The 14,440-nt window shown below is 36.6% G+C and overlaps 1 protein-coding gene across 1 annotated transcript in view; it reads left to right on the forward strand.

Annotated features, from left to right (window-relative positions):
* The window catches only part of CTNNA3 (catenin alpha 3), a 1,571,950-nt gene that overhangs the window by 1,509,998 nt on the left and 47,512 nt on the right, over positions 1-14,440 (forward strand). Inside the window, exon 17 of the mRNA XM_030862371.2 lies at positions 9,751-9,885. Coding sequence (XP_030718231.1) covers positions 9,751-9,885 — 135 coding nt within the window. The remainder of the gene's footprint in view (positions 1-9,750; positions 9,886-14,440) is intronic.

Consider the following 14,440-nt stretch of genomic DNA (forward strand, 5'->3'; position numbering starts at 1 on the left):
CGCTTGCTTTTAATTTTGAACAAACTAATAGCCCAAAAACCTTTTAATAATTTTTATGATGCTTTCCAGTCTGCTTTTGGCTAGGGTGTCAGAAGGTCAAACATGAATCAATTTTCAATTCTATCCAACATGGATTTGTGAAATATATATATAGTTGGGCCAATTTAGTTTCATTCTATAAAGTTTCATAGTCAAACTTCATATGTAGAGAGAATGAAATGAAATCAAATTGAGACTTCTACTTCTGCCTTCCTGGATTTTTTTTTTAACCCTTCTTCCCTGTCTTGCTTCCTTGAACATATGTTTATTGTATATAACTACATACAATTTACTACTCTGGCATTACCATTAGGTAGCTAGGAAGAGATGATTGAAAATCTTCTGTTGTAACATACAGAAGCATAATGTAAGCTTACTTGTCCCAATCACTCAACATCTCTTGGATTTAGAATTATCTTGAGATGGTGAGGTAGATTTCATATGCCATCCAAGACCATGTTGTTTAAGTCCTGTAGAACTCTGGTACAAATCCTGTCTCCATTAGCCAGTATATTCCTGAGGGTCAGGATGTTGTTAGTTATCACAATTCTTAAAACATTTTCCCCATGAATAAAGAGAATGACAAGTTGGAGAAGTATGCTTCTTACAAATTTAGTATTTCGGACTCTTGGTACACATCTCTTTCTATTCTTTGACTCTTCATGATAAATCATCATGTTAGCAGGTATTCTAAATTAGATGAACTGGAAAATACCTCACAAGGTAGGAATAATACACTGAAAGATCTCAATTAGTCACAGAAGCAACCTACCTCAAATAGAAAAGAGGTGAATAGGAAACAAAATAAAATTAACATCTGCTAAAGTGTTTTGTGCAAGAAGAGGACAAAATTGGACTTTCTAACCCCTGAGTGTTGTGTCTGAATCCTAATACTCCTTCACTGTAAATTTTCCAAAGCAAAGATATCCAGATTGTTGATTGGGTACTCCCACCTAACCATAACAGGACACAATTAAAATGAATTTTCAGTGTTAAATATATTGAAAGCCAAAACTAATTTAAGAAAGATGGCATTTAAAAAACAAGATAAAGAATTACAAGGCAAATCATACACAGTGCACTCAACTATGAAGAAAACAATCTCCAAGGGTAATTTATATTGATATTTTGACAAAATATTGTTGGTGGCTAGCCTGATTTGTATTGTTTTCCTGCTGATGTTGTGAGTAAAAAAAATGTAATAAAACTACACTAAAAAGAAACTTATGAAGCATTAATTACATCATTCTAACATGTCTCTTAAGAATATAACTTCTAGATGCATCTTGTGACAATATTTGTATTTTGACACAATTATTTGTCTGAAATTTATCTTGAACAGAGAATTTGATACCTAGATTTGTTCTCCCGATTAATGAACCCCTACTTTATAAAAATGAATGCATAGCAGGTTCTCAGAAATTAAATAGGAATAGATAAAATACTGAAAATATTTTATCTGTTTGCATCCTTGAAGTAAGAGTTTCCTGTTAAAAGGCATGCTGCTTTACTATTTTTCTTTTTTATTGGGTCTTTGTCATTTTCCCATTGAAACAATATCTTAAATGATTGGAGGGTGATTATATATTCAGTATTATTTCATGTATGCAAAACTATAGCCTTGGGTACCCAGAATAAGGTGTTTTAGGGTCTAGGAAGAAGGGGCTATTTGGTGTAAGAGGGGAAGACGAAAGATGAGGAAAGTTTCTCCTTACAGGTGGCTGGCTGACTTTAACCAAAAATTCCAAAGAATCAAAATTTGTCTGAATTACCTTTCCACCATCCTTACCATATCCATATTCTTTATACAGGGTAAAACATTTGTATAAGTTCATTTCAATCCCATAACTCTTCAGTTGACACGTTTCAGGTTTCAGGGAGGGAGATGATGTGTTTTGAGTTTTAATCTAATACATAGGGAAACCAATCCTTCTGAGAATTTCTCATGGAAGTCAGCATAAAGCAGAAAAGTAGGTTGGGCCAGAACTTTATACCTACTAAAGGATGAAGCTTTGATGAAGATGGAAAATATCTTTGTCTTTAATTTGTATTAGTGTTCAAAGGATATGTCACTGATAGCCGTCTCTCAATGATTGTATGTCCAAACCAAGTTGAAACTAAAAATAAATTTGAAGCAGTTCTTAAACTCAGAACTATTTTAGGGACTTCCCTTGTGGTCCAGTGGGTAAGACTCCGTGCTCCCAATGCAGGGGGCCCAGCTTCGATCCCTGGTCGGGGAACTAGATCCCTCATGCATGCTGCAACTAAGAGTCTGCATGCGCAACTAAGAGACCTCACGCTGCAACTAAGACCCGGCACAACCAAAATAAATAAATATTTTTTTAAAAAAGACCATTTTAGGGACATCCCTGGTGACGCAGTGGTTAAGAATCCGCCTGCCAATGCAGGGGACACGGGTTCGAGCCCTCGTCCAGGAAGATCCCACATGCCACGGAGCAACTAAGCCCGTTCACCACAACTACTGAGCCTGTGCTCTAGGGCGCGAGTGCCACAACTATTGAGCCTGCATGCCACAACTACTGAAGCCCGCGTGCCTAGAGCCCGTGCTCTGCAACAAGAGAAGCCACCGCAATGAGAAGCCCGCGCACCGCAACAAAGAGTAGCCCCCACTTGCCACAACTAGAGAAAGCCTGCACGCAGCAATGACGACCCTGTGCAGCCAAAAATAAATAAAATAAATAATTTGTTTTTAAAAGACCATTTTAGTCTAAATAAGGAGATGTGACAAAATTTGAACAACATATACAATTTCTGGTAAAACAACATTTATGCATTGAAAAATGCCAAACTATAATTTCCCAAATATAACTCTCACAAGTCAGCAGGTCCACTGTAGACCATATGAATCAATGTCGTCCTCCATCATGACATAATAAAAGAGTCCCACTGTATTTTTACCATACTTCCAGAGATACCCTTCTCTTTTGTGTCTTAGAAACCGTAGTTTGCTAAAGAGCAGCAATGATAGGCATAACAAAGAAGAAAAACGTTCAAAGTGTGCTGAGATTTCTGGATGTAGAATCAACCCAAATAAATGACTGACCAAATTTAATAGATGGGAGAGAGGAAGGAAGCACTCTTTATTGAGATAGTTAATAGAACCGGAAAAATGGTTTTATAATAGGCAAGATGGAGTATGAGACAGTGGGGGGTTATATGTGTTGAGTGTGAAATCTTGATAAGACAGTGAGATGAGCTGGGACAATACAATATGTATATGGATTTTCTGAAGACAGGGCTGGATGATAGAGATTTAGTCATGTTTATTTTGTAAGTGATCAGTGAAGCCAGAGCAGCATATATTGATAGTATTATCCAAGAAGAGGGTAAGAGTGAAAAGATGCCCAAGAATGAAAACTCAGAACACCAATAAGGGTGGCATTGAAATTTTTTAGAAAGCATGTTCGTGAACAAGAGGAGAGAAAGATGGGATTACAGGGTTGAGGGAGGGATTTTGGTTTGAGGGACTTTATGTTGATAGATTCAAGGATAGAAAAAGACATTAAAAGTACAGAAAAAGATGGGATCATGGGTGATCTGTGACCCTGAGGAAGGTGAAACGAGACAGCCTCTGGGCTGGAGTATAGGTGAAGAAATGAGCCCTGTGGGAAGGGAAAGGTCATGGACACAGAATGCTTCTGCTCTCACTGGTTGCTTGAAATTTCTACTCTAGAAATTCACAATGACACCTAATAACTTTCCCTTAACAAACTTTGCCAGCTTAGCAGAATTTGTTGTCTGTAATTGCGAAAGTCATTTTAATTGTGTCTTAAATAAAGTTTAAACTCCATTATGAGCAAAAAAAAAATAGCTAAACTAATGGAATAAAGGTCTTTAAAAGTATTCACTTTGCTAATACCCTTAAAATTCAAACTGAAAGGTAATAAATGTTCTTCACTTTTCCTCTCATTACTAAATGATGTATTCTGTATTGGTATGAAGCATCTTACTAGAAGAGTGAAAGCCGGTTTAATGTGCCAAAACCACTTAGGCTGACATGCCATCTGCTTGTCTGTAGTGAGTGTCCTGGTGGTTATAAAATTTAAATTAAAAAAAAGAAAATCCATGAATTAAAAAGCTAACCAGGTGTCCTGGTTAACATCTCCTATCTTAATAAACTGGGACATAATAACCAAAATGTGTTATGATATTCTACCACTTGATTTGACTAAAAGTCCCTAGCTGTATTCCTTTAAAAGTGTTTTTGTACAAATTTTATTTTTTTGAAAAGTAAAGGACATGAATGTTCTATTGGGTGGACTGAAAGGTTTCTTTCTTAAGATGGCTCTAGTAGCACTTAGTAGTCTTTAATTTCATTTGAAACAATTTTGTTAGATCATGGGTGGCAGCTGTCATATCAGTGTGCATTTATAAAAAAGACTTATCAAAAGTGGTGAATTTTTGTGTAGCCATTTTAATATTGAATATGGAAGAAAAAAAGCAACATTTTCAACATATTATGCTTTACTATTTCAAGAAAGGGCAAAGCCAACTGAAACGCACAAAAAGATTTGTGCAGTGTATGGGGAAGGTGCTGTGACTGATTGAATGCGTCAAAAGTGGTTTGTGAAGTTTTGTGCTGGAGATTTCTCTCTGGACAATGCAGCACGGTCGGGTAGAGTTGAAGTTAAATCAAAACAGTAACTGAGAACAATCAACGTTATACCACTTGGGAGATAGCCAACATACTCAAAATATCCACATCAAGTGTTGACAATAATTTGCACCAGTTTGGTTATGTGAATCGCTTTGAAGTTTGGGTTCCACGTAAGTTAAGAGAAAAAAACCTTCTTGACCATATTTCTGCATGCAATTCTCTACTGAAATGTAATGAAAACATTCCATTTTTAAAACAAATTGTGACAGGTGATGAAAAGTGGATACTGTACAATAATGTGGAACAGAAGAGATCGTGGGACAAGCAAAATGAACCACCACCAACCACACCAAAGGCCAGTCTTCATCCAAAGAAGGTGATGTTGTATATATGGTGGGATTGGAAGAGAGTCCTCTATTACAGGGGTCCCCAACCCCCGGTACCGGTCTGCGGCCTGTTAGGAACCGGGCCGCACAGCAGGAGGTGAGCGGCAGGTGAGCAAGCGAAGCTTCGTCTGCCGCCCCCCATCGCTCCCTGTCGCTCGCATTACCACCTGAGCCATCCCCCCCGCCCCCAGCCACCGTCGGTGGAAAAATTGTCTTCCATGAAACTGGTCCCTGGTGCCAAAAAGGTTGGGGACCGCTGCTCTATTATGAGCTTCTTCTAGGAAACCCAATGATTAATTCCAACAAGTACTGCTCCCAATTAGACCAACTGAAAGTGGCACTAGACAAAAAGTGTTCAGAGTTCGTCAACAGAAAATGCATAATCTTCCATCAGGATAACGTGAGACTGCACGTTTCTTTGATGACCAGGCAAAAACTGTCACAGCTTGGCTGGGAAGTTCTGATTCATCCGCCATATTCACCAGACATTGCATCTTCGGATTTCCATTTATTTTGGTCTTTACAAAATTCTCTTAATGGAAAAATTTTCAATTCCCTGGAAGACTGTAAAAGGTACCTGGAACGGTTCTTTGCTTAAAAAGATAAAAAGTTTTTGGAAGACGGAATTATGAAGTTGCCTGAAAAATGGCAGAAGGTAGTGGAACAAATGGGTGAATACGTTGTTCAATAAAGTTCTTGGTGAAAATGAAAAATGTGTCAGGCACTTTTTTGGCCCACCCAGTACCAATCTACGTCCCAAACTTTTTCAATTAGCTTTATGTAAAAATATAAAAGGTGAGGAAAACATAATTTGATTTTAATAACGGAGATTTGGCAAATAGTAGAAGAGCATTCTTAAAGTGGGAATGATTCATTCTCCTGGTTCTGCTTCTGGGCAGCTAAAAGTGACTCAGAAAGACTTTCCAAATGTCAATAGAAAAGAAGGCTTTAACAAGTCTTATAGTATGGAATTTACCAATCACTATGTTTTTCATACTTCACTTATAAAACTACTATCTTGAGGTGTAACCAACATTTTCATCAATTCTGGGAATGAAGGATAAATCTGGATCAAGTAACTTTGTTTGTTTGTTTGTTTGTTTTTGTTTTGCGGTGCGCGTCTCCCGTTGCGGAGCACAGGCTCCGGACGCGCAGGCTCAGCGGCCATGGCTCACGGGCCCAGCCGCTCCGCGGCATGTGGGATCTTCCCGGACCGGGGCACGAACCCGTGACCCCTGCATCGGCAGGTGGACTCAACCACTGCGCCACCAGGGAAGCCCTGGGTCAAGTAACTTTTAATTTACAAAGTTCAACTTCAAATTTTCTACTCATTTGACTCATTCTTTGCTTAACACAATTCTAGACTCTTCTAGCATGGCCTTGAAAGTGTCTTGAGAGAGACTGTATGTTTTGCTTAAACTTAGGTGATTGCAACATTGGTTATCAGTTAACAATCTGATTATTAATTTGCAAGTTTGATTTTATCGGAAGTTATGTAGTGGTGCTGGTCTTTAAGGAACAAATTCACCCAAATCCTACCTACAGTATACAGATAAGAGTGTCAATTTAAGCAACCAATTTACAAATCAGAGTGGCAATTTACTGTTTATATATAAGACAAAACTGGCAGGAAGACTGATATTGTTCCTAGACCTTAGAGGTAGGGATTGGAGCCAGATCATGTGAGTCTGAATACCAGCTTTACTATTTCTCAGTTGGGCAAGTCAATTAACTTATCTATGCCTCAGTTTCCTCCTTTGTTAAGGAGGAAACTGAGGCATAGAGAAGGAGGCATAGAACTTGCCTCATGAAGTTGTGTGATTATTAAAAGAGTTAATATAGGTAAAGCACCTAGAAGAGTATATGACAGATAGAACACTGTATGTGTCAAAGATTATCATTGAGTCCATCCATAAGAACAAACAATAGATAAGACCATTCATTACTCAGGATAGACAAAGCAACGTTTTGAATGAATGTCATAGGAGATCATTGTGTAGTGAATGAAACAGAGAAAACTCAATTCAAATCTTTACGCAAATCATAAATTCTATCCAAAACCTAGCTTGCAAATATGCAAAATGACAATAATTAGATCTCAGTAAAATGACCCTATGAATACTAACTTAGAATTATGCATGTAAAGGACATGGCACAGTGCCTGACACATAAGAAGTACCTAATAAAGATCAACTTCCTGTCGTGGTAAAACAATGAGATGACTTGCCTGTCATCATTATAGGTAATTCTAGATAGCTAATTTTTGTCTTTAAAAAAATCTAAGCAATCTTTATTTCAAAATAGACATAGTTTTCCCATAAATTCTCTTTGTCCTTGAAATTATGCAACCCATGGTAATCTGTGATTAAAAAAAAAAATTCACTCCAAATTCTCCTAAGTTCAGCGATTGAAAATAAAATGGATTTAAAAGCAAGTAGATATGGATTCAAATACTGGCTCTAGCATAAGCTCTTCAATCCTGGGAAAATTATTATGCTTTCTAAACTTCTCATTTCTCATGTGTAAATTGGAGAAATCCCTTCCTTTACTTGTTTTTTGCTGCTTCTTCCTCCTCCCCCCTTCCCTTCTCTCTCTCTCTCTCTCCTTTTCTTTTCCTTCCTCTCCTTCTCTTTCTTCTTACTTAGTTACAGTTTAATCCTCCTGATGAGACTTGTGGGAGTATCCTTTCTTCTGTGTTAAAAATTTGAGAAACGCCCTTAATATCAAGGTCTCTCTGTCATCTTATCTGATTGTCTGTCTGTCTGGTTATCATGTGTCATGTTATCTGTCCATGCCTATCTAGCAGGTTGATAGTATTTCTGCAGAAGAATTGGTATCTTTGCTACCTTTGTTGACTAAATTTTACTCAAAAGTCACATGTTCTCATCTTGTCCACACATTCTGGAGCTATGTAGATTAGTCTATTTAGCAAATATAAAAGAGAATAAGATTCTCAGGATTTTTTCAACAACACTCCAGCTTATTAACTACTACGTAAAAGCAGAAATGCATGGAATACTTTCAGGTCTTTCGTCCTGCTTTTCAGTTTTCATTTTAGGCTATTAGATAAAGCTTTTTAAATAATAACATTTTTATTACTATAGAAATAATATAATTTAAGTAATATATATTAAGATATGTAAAATATGAAGAGTGAAAAATATTGATTATAATGTGTTTATTTACCATTTTCACATATTTATTTCCCTCTATGTTTTAAACACAAGCATAAACACATATTTTTTACATACTTTGAGATAGTATGTGAATTTTTTTTTTTTTTTTTTTTTTGCGGTACGCGGGCCTCTCACTGTGTGGCCTCTCCCGTTGCGGAGCACAGGCTGCGGACGCGCAGGCTCAGCAGCCGTGGCTCACGGGCCCAGCCGCTCTGCAGCATGTGGGATCTTCCTGGACCGGGGCACAAACCCGTGACCCCTGCATCGGCAGGCGGACTCTCAAACACTGCGCCACCAGGGAAGCCCAGTATGTGAAATTTTAAATGCTGTGTTTTTTCCTTCCAAAAACATTTTCCTTTGAAAATATTAATTTTTGAGACTGTATAATATCACATTATATAGATATGTATCCTTATTTAATCTTTTCACTATTATAGAATATTTATTTCCAAATTTTGCTATTGTAAGTAAGGCTGCAGTGAATATCTTTGCATATAAGTTACAGTTCATATTTCCATATCCTTATGAATGTTTTTAAAGTGAAATTAAGTTATCGGGGATTTTTAAAAATCTATTCTAATTGCATAGGAGAAAGAACACAAACATTAAACACTGACCACAGATATTTATCATGTTATGATTAAGCACAAAGCTCTACTGCGGGAAATTCCTTACAGATGCTAACATAATGTAGGAGACTGTTTTTCGTAAAGAAATTTAATACATCTCTAGGGCTTCCCTGGTGGCACAGTGGTTGAGAGTCCGCCTGCCAATTCAGGGGACGCGGGTTCGTGCCCAGGTCCGGGAAGATCCCACATGCCGCAGAGCGGCTGGGCCCGTGAGCCATGGCCACTGAGCCTGCGTGTCCGGAGCCTGTGCTCCACAACAGGAGAGGCCACAACAGTGAGAGGCCCGCGTACCGCAAAAAAAAAAAAAATAATAATAATAATACATCTCTAAAACATGTATGCTGCTGCCTCTTTCTTGGCTCCAGGTAGATCCCCAGCTGTTAGCTAAGGTGGGAATGATTTCTTTTGTCAGTAATAGCTAAAAACATTAAATGCTGAAAGTAATAGAACATAATATATGTTTTGTTGCAGATGTTTTTAATGCCCATATAAATAACGAAGGACAGACAATGCAGAACTATGGGTCCCGAGGAGTATTCTAATAGCAACTTTAGATGAAGGGAATAATTGCATTTTAAATACTTCTTCAGATTTACCTAAAAATGAAATCTAAGGCTTCTAACCTTATCATAAATTAAAGGCAATTATTTCACGTACCTTTTCATGTCTGGAAATTCCTTTACTACTTCTTCTGTCTATGCTAAAGTAGTTAAGGTTGGAACATGAAGAAACTCTTCTAATGGTGGAAGCATATCAGAATCTACATGGCCTTGGTCAGAGAAATGGGACTCAATGCAAATAAAGTCAGTGCCTTATAAGATACTTGCAGTCTCAATATTGAATTGCTCTGATCTACTTACTCTTTGTTTTGCTATTTCCATTTTTATCTCATGCATGTTTAGTGCCCAGATCCATCATGCAAACAGGACTTGTTGGCCTACCTGGAACAGATTAAATTCTACTCTCACCAGCTGAAAATCTGCAGTCAGGTTAAAGCTGAGATCCAGAGCCTGGGAGGAGAGCTCATCATGTCAGCGGTGAGTACTGCCCCAGCCTTACCCCACCACGTGTGGAAGAGGCTTGAAACAAAGAAGCGACACCCCACCTTACCCCACCAAATCGTTTAGGGCCACGTAGGTTAGAAGAAACTCAACTGGAGTATCTAAAATTGCATGAGACTAAACGAGCAAGAAAGCTTGCCAGATTTCTTAAAGAAATGTGAAGTCAGTATAGCTTGTCTTTATTTACTTCAGAGATTTTACAGTGAATCAGGTTTGGTAAGCCCCTTGTATAAGAAATGGATGTGAATTTAGAGCATGGTTTTCTGAATTGAATCCTCTAGTTTTTTAGAAAAATAAGGGCATATGTAATTGCAAATCAATGAAATAATTGCTTTATTACTATTAATTAATATTCACTTTCTCATTATTCATTTTTATATCATAGAAATTCAGGTCTTGAAAACTGTTATCTCCAGATGTAATTGTAGCAGTAGAATATGATAGAATGTAAATATGTTTAGAGGAACCTTCATAAATTCTTTGGTGACCCTGACTTTCAAATTGCTATAAAATGACCATCGTAGAAATAATGTCTACCTATTCTACTCATCTTTTAATAACAACAGTAGATCATTTCTCTAGAGTGGGTCTGTAATAAAATAATATTTGATGTCTATATTGGATTCAGTTATCAGTGACTTTGAGAAGGACATTGACCAAGATTATAAATTTAAGTTAAAGTGAAACATCATGAACATTCTAGGAACTTATATTCATGAGGACAAATTTTTTAAAATGATAGCATACATATAAATGTGTAAGTCTGGGAGCTCTTTAGCCAGACTTTGGTCTTTCCCCCAATGAACTAACATTTTTCAAAAGAACATAGTTGCAAAAACAAAAGCAAAGGGAATTCCTCGGCAGTCCAGTGGTTAAGACTCTGCACTTTCACTGCCGAGGGCCCGGGTTCAATCCCTGGTCAGGGAACTAAATCCCGCAATCTGCACAGTTGGCTTAAAAAAAAAAGAAAGCAAAGAATTACCATCAAGGGTAGGTGGCTGGGAACTAATCCTTACTGACTATCTCTTGCCTATATTTTGTCTCATTTAATCTTCACAATAACATACCAGATAGATTGTTTAGTTGTTTGTTTTATGTTCTTTAAAACTTGAAAAAAAGGAAATTTAGAAAGGTTAAATAGCTTCCCCAAATTCCTATTAGTAAATATCAGAGCTGGGGGTTTACCTTCAAAGGTCTTGCCTTCTCTGTTCAGGTGGACAGGCTTGAATCTATGATGAAACTGAAAACCAAAAATTAAAAGTGAATAATTTGGAAATTATGTCTAAGTAATTATTAGGGATAAAAAATTAGTTTCCTTGATATTCAAATTGTACAAAAACAGTAATGCAAACCAACATAACCTGTGCTATATTGGTTCCCTATCATTTTTCAAAGGAAAATGCATTTTAAGTAGTCACTGTCTATCCACACAGACATGTGTGTGGGTATATGATTCCATGTGTGACTACATGTATGCATATATACAAACAGAATGCATATACATATATAAACATTTAAAAATATTGTATCTTTATTTTGGATTATTAGACACTCAGTCTTCATTTTCTCACTTAACATTATACTACTTTATTTTTATATTTTTAAAATTCATTTATTTTATTTATTTATTTTTGGCTGTGTTGGGTCCCCTTTGCTGTGTGCAGACTTTCTCTAGTTGTGGCGAACAGGGGCTACTTTTTGTTGCGGTGCACAGGCTTCTCATTGCAGTGGCTTCTCTTGTTGCAGAGCACGGGCTTTAGGCGTGTGGGCTTCAGTAGTTGTGGCACACGGGCTCAGTAGTTGTGGCTCTGGGCTCTAGAGTATAGGCTCAGTAGCTGTGGCACACAGGCTTAGTTGCTCCAGCATATGGGATCTTCCTGGACCAGGGCTCGAACCCGTGTCCCCTGCATTGGCAAGTGGATTCTTAACCACTGCGCCACCAGGGAAGTTCCCATCATACTTCTTTAAATGTGTAAAAAATATATTTATTTGTATACCCAAGCCTGTCATCTGTTTACTTTTCTCAGTTTCTCACACTCACCATCATTCACAAGGTCTAAATCCATATGAATTTTCTTTTCCAATTATATATTTACCTCTTCATGTTGTCTGAAGCTAAGCTTTCAAAAATGTTGATAGAAGTTTGGCCTATACATTATGTTAAAATGTATTACTGTTAATGGTCCCTCCAAATATAATTTCCTCCAGATGTACAAATTGAAATTTTATCCCTTCCTGTTTGATATGACAATTCAAATTCATGAATTTTACATATTTTACAGATAGATTAAGCATGAACCATTTAGAATCCATTATTTACAATTTAAAAGCTGTCATTATATAAAATGAAGAATAGCATTGCAAATCCAAAGCTATTTTGTCATCATTTCACCCACAATTTTCCATTAGAAAAAATAACTCTGAAGAAAGGGAGCATGTCATGCACCCTTTTACATGCCTTACTGCCATCTGCTTGCAGGTAGATCCTGGAAAGCTTATAAAATACATTTAATTTGTGTGTGCCAAAGCACAATTGCTTTATTCTCTCTGTGATCCTGAGTTCTCGTCTTCTTTCTTCTTTAAATTGAGAAGAGGTTCTAAACTAAACCATCATTTTTCTATGAGGTCTTCTGAAAAGTAATAAACCTGATTGTAAAGCAGGGAAACCCATTAAAAATTACAGAAATTTGGTATTCAAAACTACACTTTTCAAAGTTTGCATTCCCAAATCAGGTTCATGAAACATTACTTTTAACAAATATATTTGGTTAGAAGGAAATAGGTATGAATGGAATGCATTTCTGGAGTGAATGGGCAGAATGTATTCTGGGTCTGGAGTGTCAGCGTTTAGGATAAACAAGATGAGTTCATAACATAAAGGAATTTGAAATCATTCTCATAATAGACCATTTAATTAAAATAATTTTCCAATGATTCTTATGTCTATCTGCAAGCATTTAGCCTGAAGTTACATATTTTATTTATAACGAAACCAAAGTTTAGTTAGTCCAAAACTCCAGCTGTGAATTGAGCATCCTCTCAGTACCAGGCATCTGAGAACATCTGGGAGATGCAAAGCCTCCTTTAAGATCCTCAAATTTGTGCAAAATTAATGTACATAAAATATACATAAATATTCAAAAATGACTTCAAAATAATGTAACAGGCCATATGATAGTTGAATGAACAGAAGCATATGGTAAGAGGTGAAGGAATAATTAATTCCACTGATGTGGCAAGTGAACAAGAGAAAGCTCCAGAAAGTGGTTTGACTCTAATTTGGTCCTTGATTAATAGGTAAAAAAACAAAACAAAACAAAACAGCTGTATATTTATGAGGGAAGGAGGGGAAATGGATTTGAGGTAGATAGAACAACTGAAGTAGAAAGATAGAAATAGGGAAAGATGAGGATTTTTATGGAAATAACAAACAGTCTGAAGTGATTGCAAACAACTGTACTTGGTCCGTTGGTGTGTGTTAAGGGGGGTGGGAAATAGAAGAGAAGCTTTAAATGAAACTGAGAATGTTTCTAAAGGATCACTAACAGCATTTCAACTTTATCCTGTAGGCAATTGAGAGTAATTGAAAAAGTTGAAGTTTGAAATAGGTATAAACCAATATATGTATTCGGAAGTTAACATTTTTTTAAAGAGTTCATACCTAACCTTTTATTTTTATTGAAGTATAGTTGGTTTATAATAATGTATTTGTTTCAGGTGTACAACATAGTGGTTCAGTGTTTTTATAGATTATATGCTATTTATAGTTATTATAAAATGATGGTTATATTTCTCTGTGCTGTGCAATATATCCTTGCATCTTTTTTTGTTTTATTGAAGTACAGTTGATTTACAATGTTGTGCTAATTTCCACTGTACAGCAAAGTGACTCAGTTATACACATATATACATTCTTTTTTTTATATTCTTTTCCATTATGGTTTATCCCAGGAGATTGTATATAGTTCCCTGTGCTATACATAAGGAACTTGTTGTCTATCCATTCTAAATGTAATAGTTCGCATCTAGTAACCCCAAACTCCCAGTCCATCCCTCTCCCTCTCTCCCTTCCCCTTGGCAGCCACAAGTCTGTTCTCTATGTCTGTGAGTCTGTTTCTGTTTTGTAGATAGGTTCATTTGTATCATATTTTAGATTCCACATATAAGTGATATCATATGGTATTTGTCTTTCTCTTTCTGACTTACTTCCCTTAGTAAGATAATTTCTTGTTGCATCTGTCTTGCTGCAAATGGCATTATTTCGTTCTTTTTAATGGCTGAATAGTATTCCATTGTATATATGTACCACAACTTCTTTATCCATTCATCTGTCGATGGACATTTAGGCTGTTTCCATGTCTTGGCTATTGTGAATAGTGCTGCAGTGAACATTGGAGTGCATGTATCTTTTTGAATTATAGTTTTATCTGGGTATATGGCCAGGAGTGGGATTGCTGGATCATATGGTAATTCAATGTTTAGTTTTCTGAGAAACCTCCATACTATTCTCCACAGTGGCAGTACCAATTTA

Source organism: Globicephala melas, chromosome 16 (genome assembly GCF_963455315.2).
Source record: "Globicephala melas chromosome 16, mGloMel1.2, whole genome shotgun sequence".
In the NCBI taxonomy this organism is placed as follows: Eukaryota; Metazoa; Chordata; class Mammalia; order Artiodactyla; family Delphinidae; genus Globicephala; species Globicephala melas.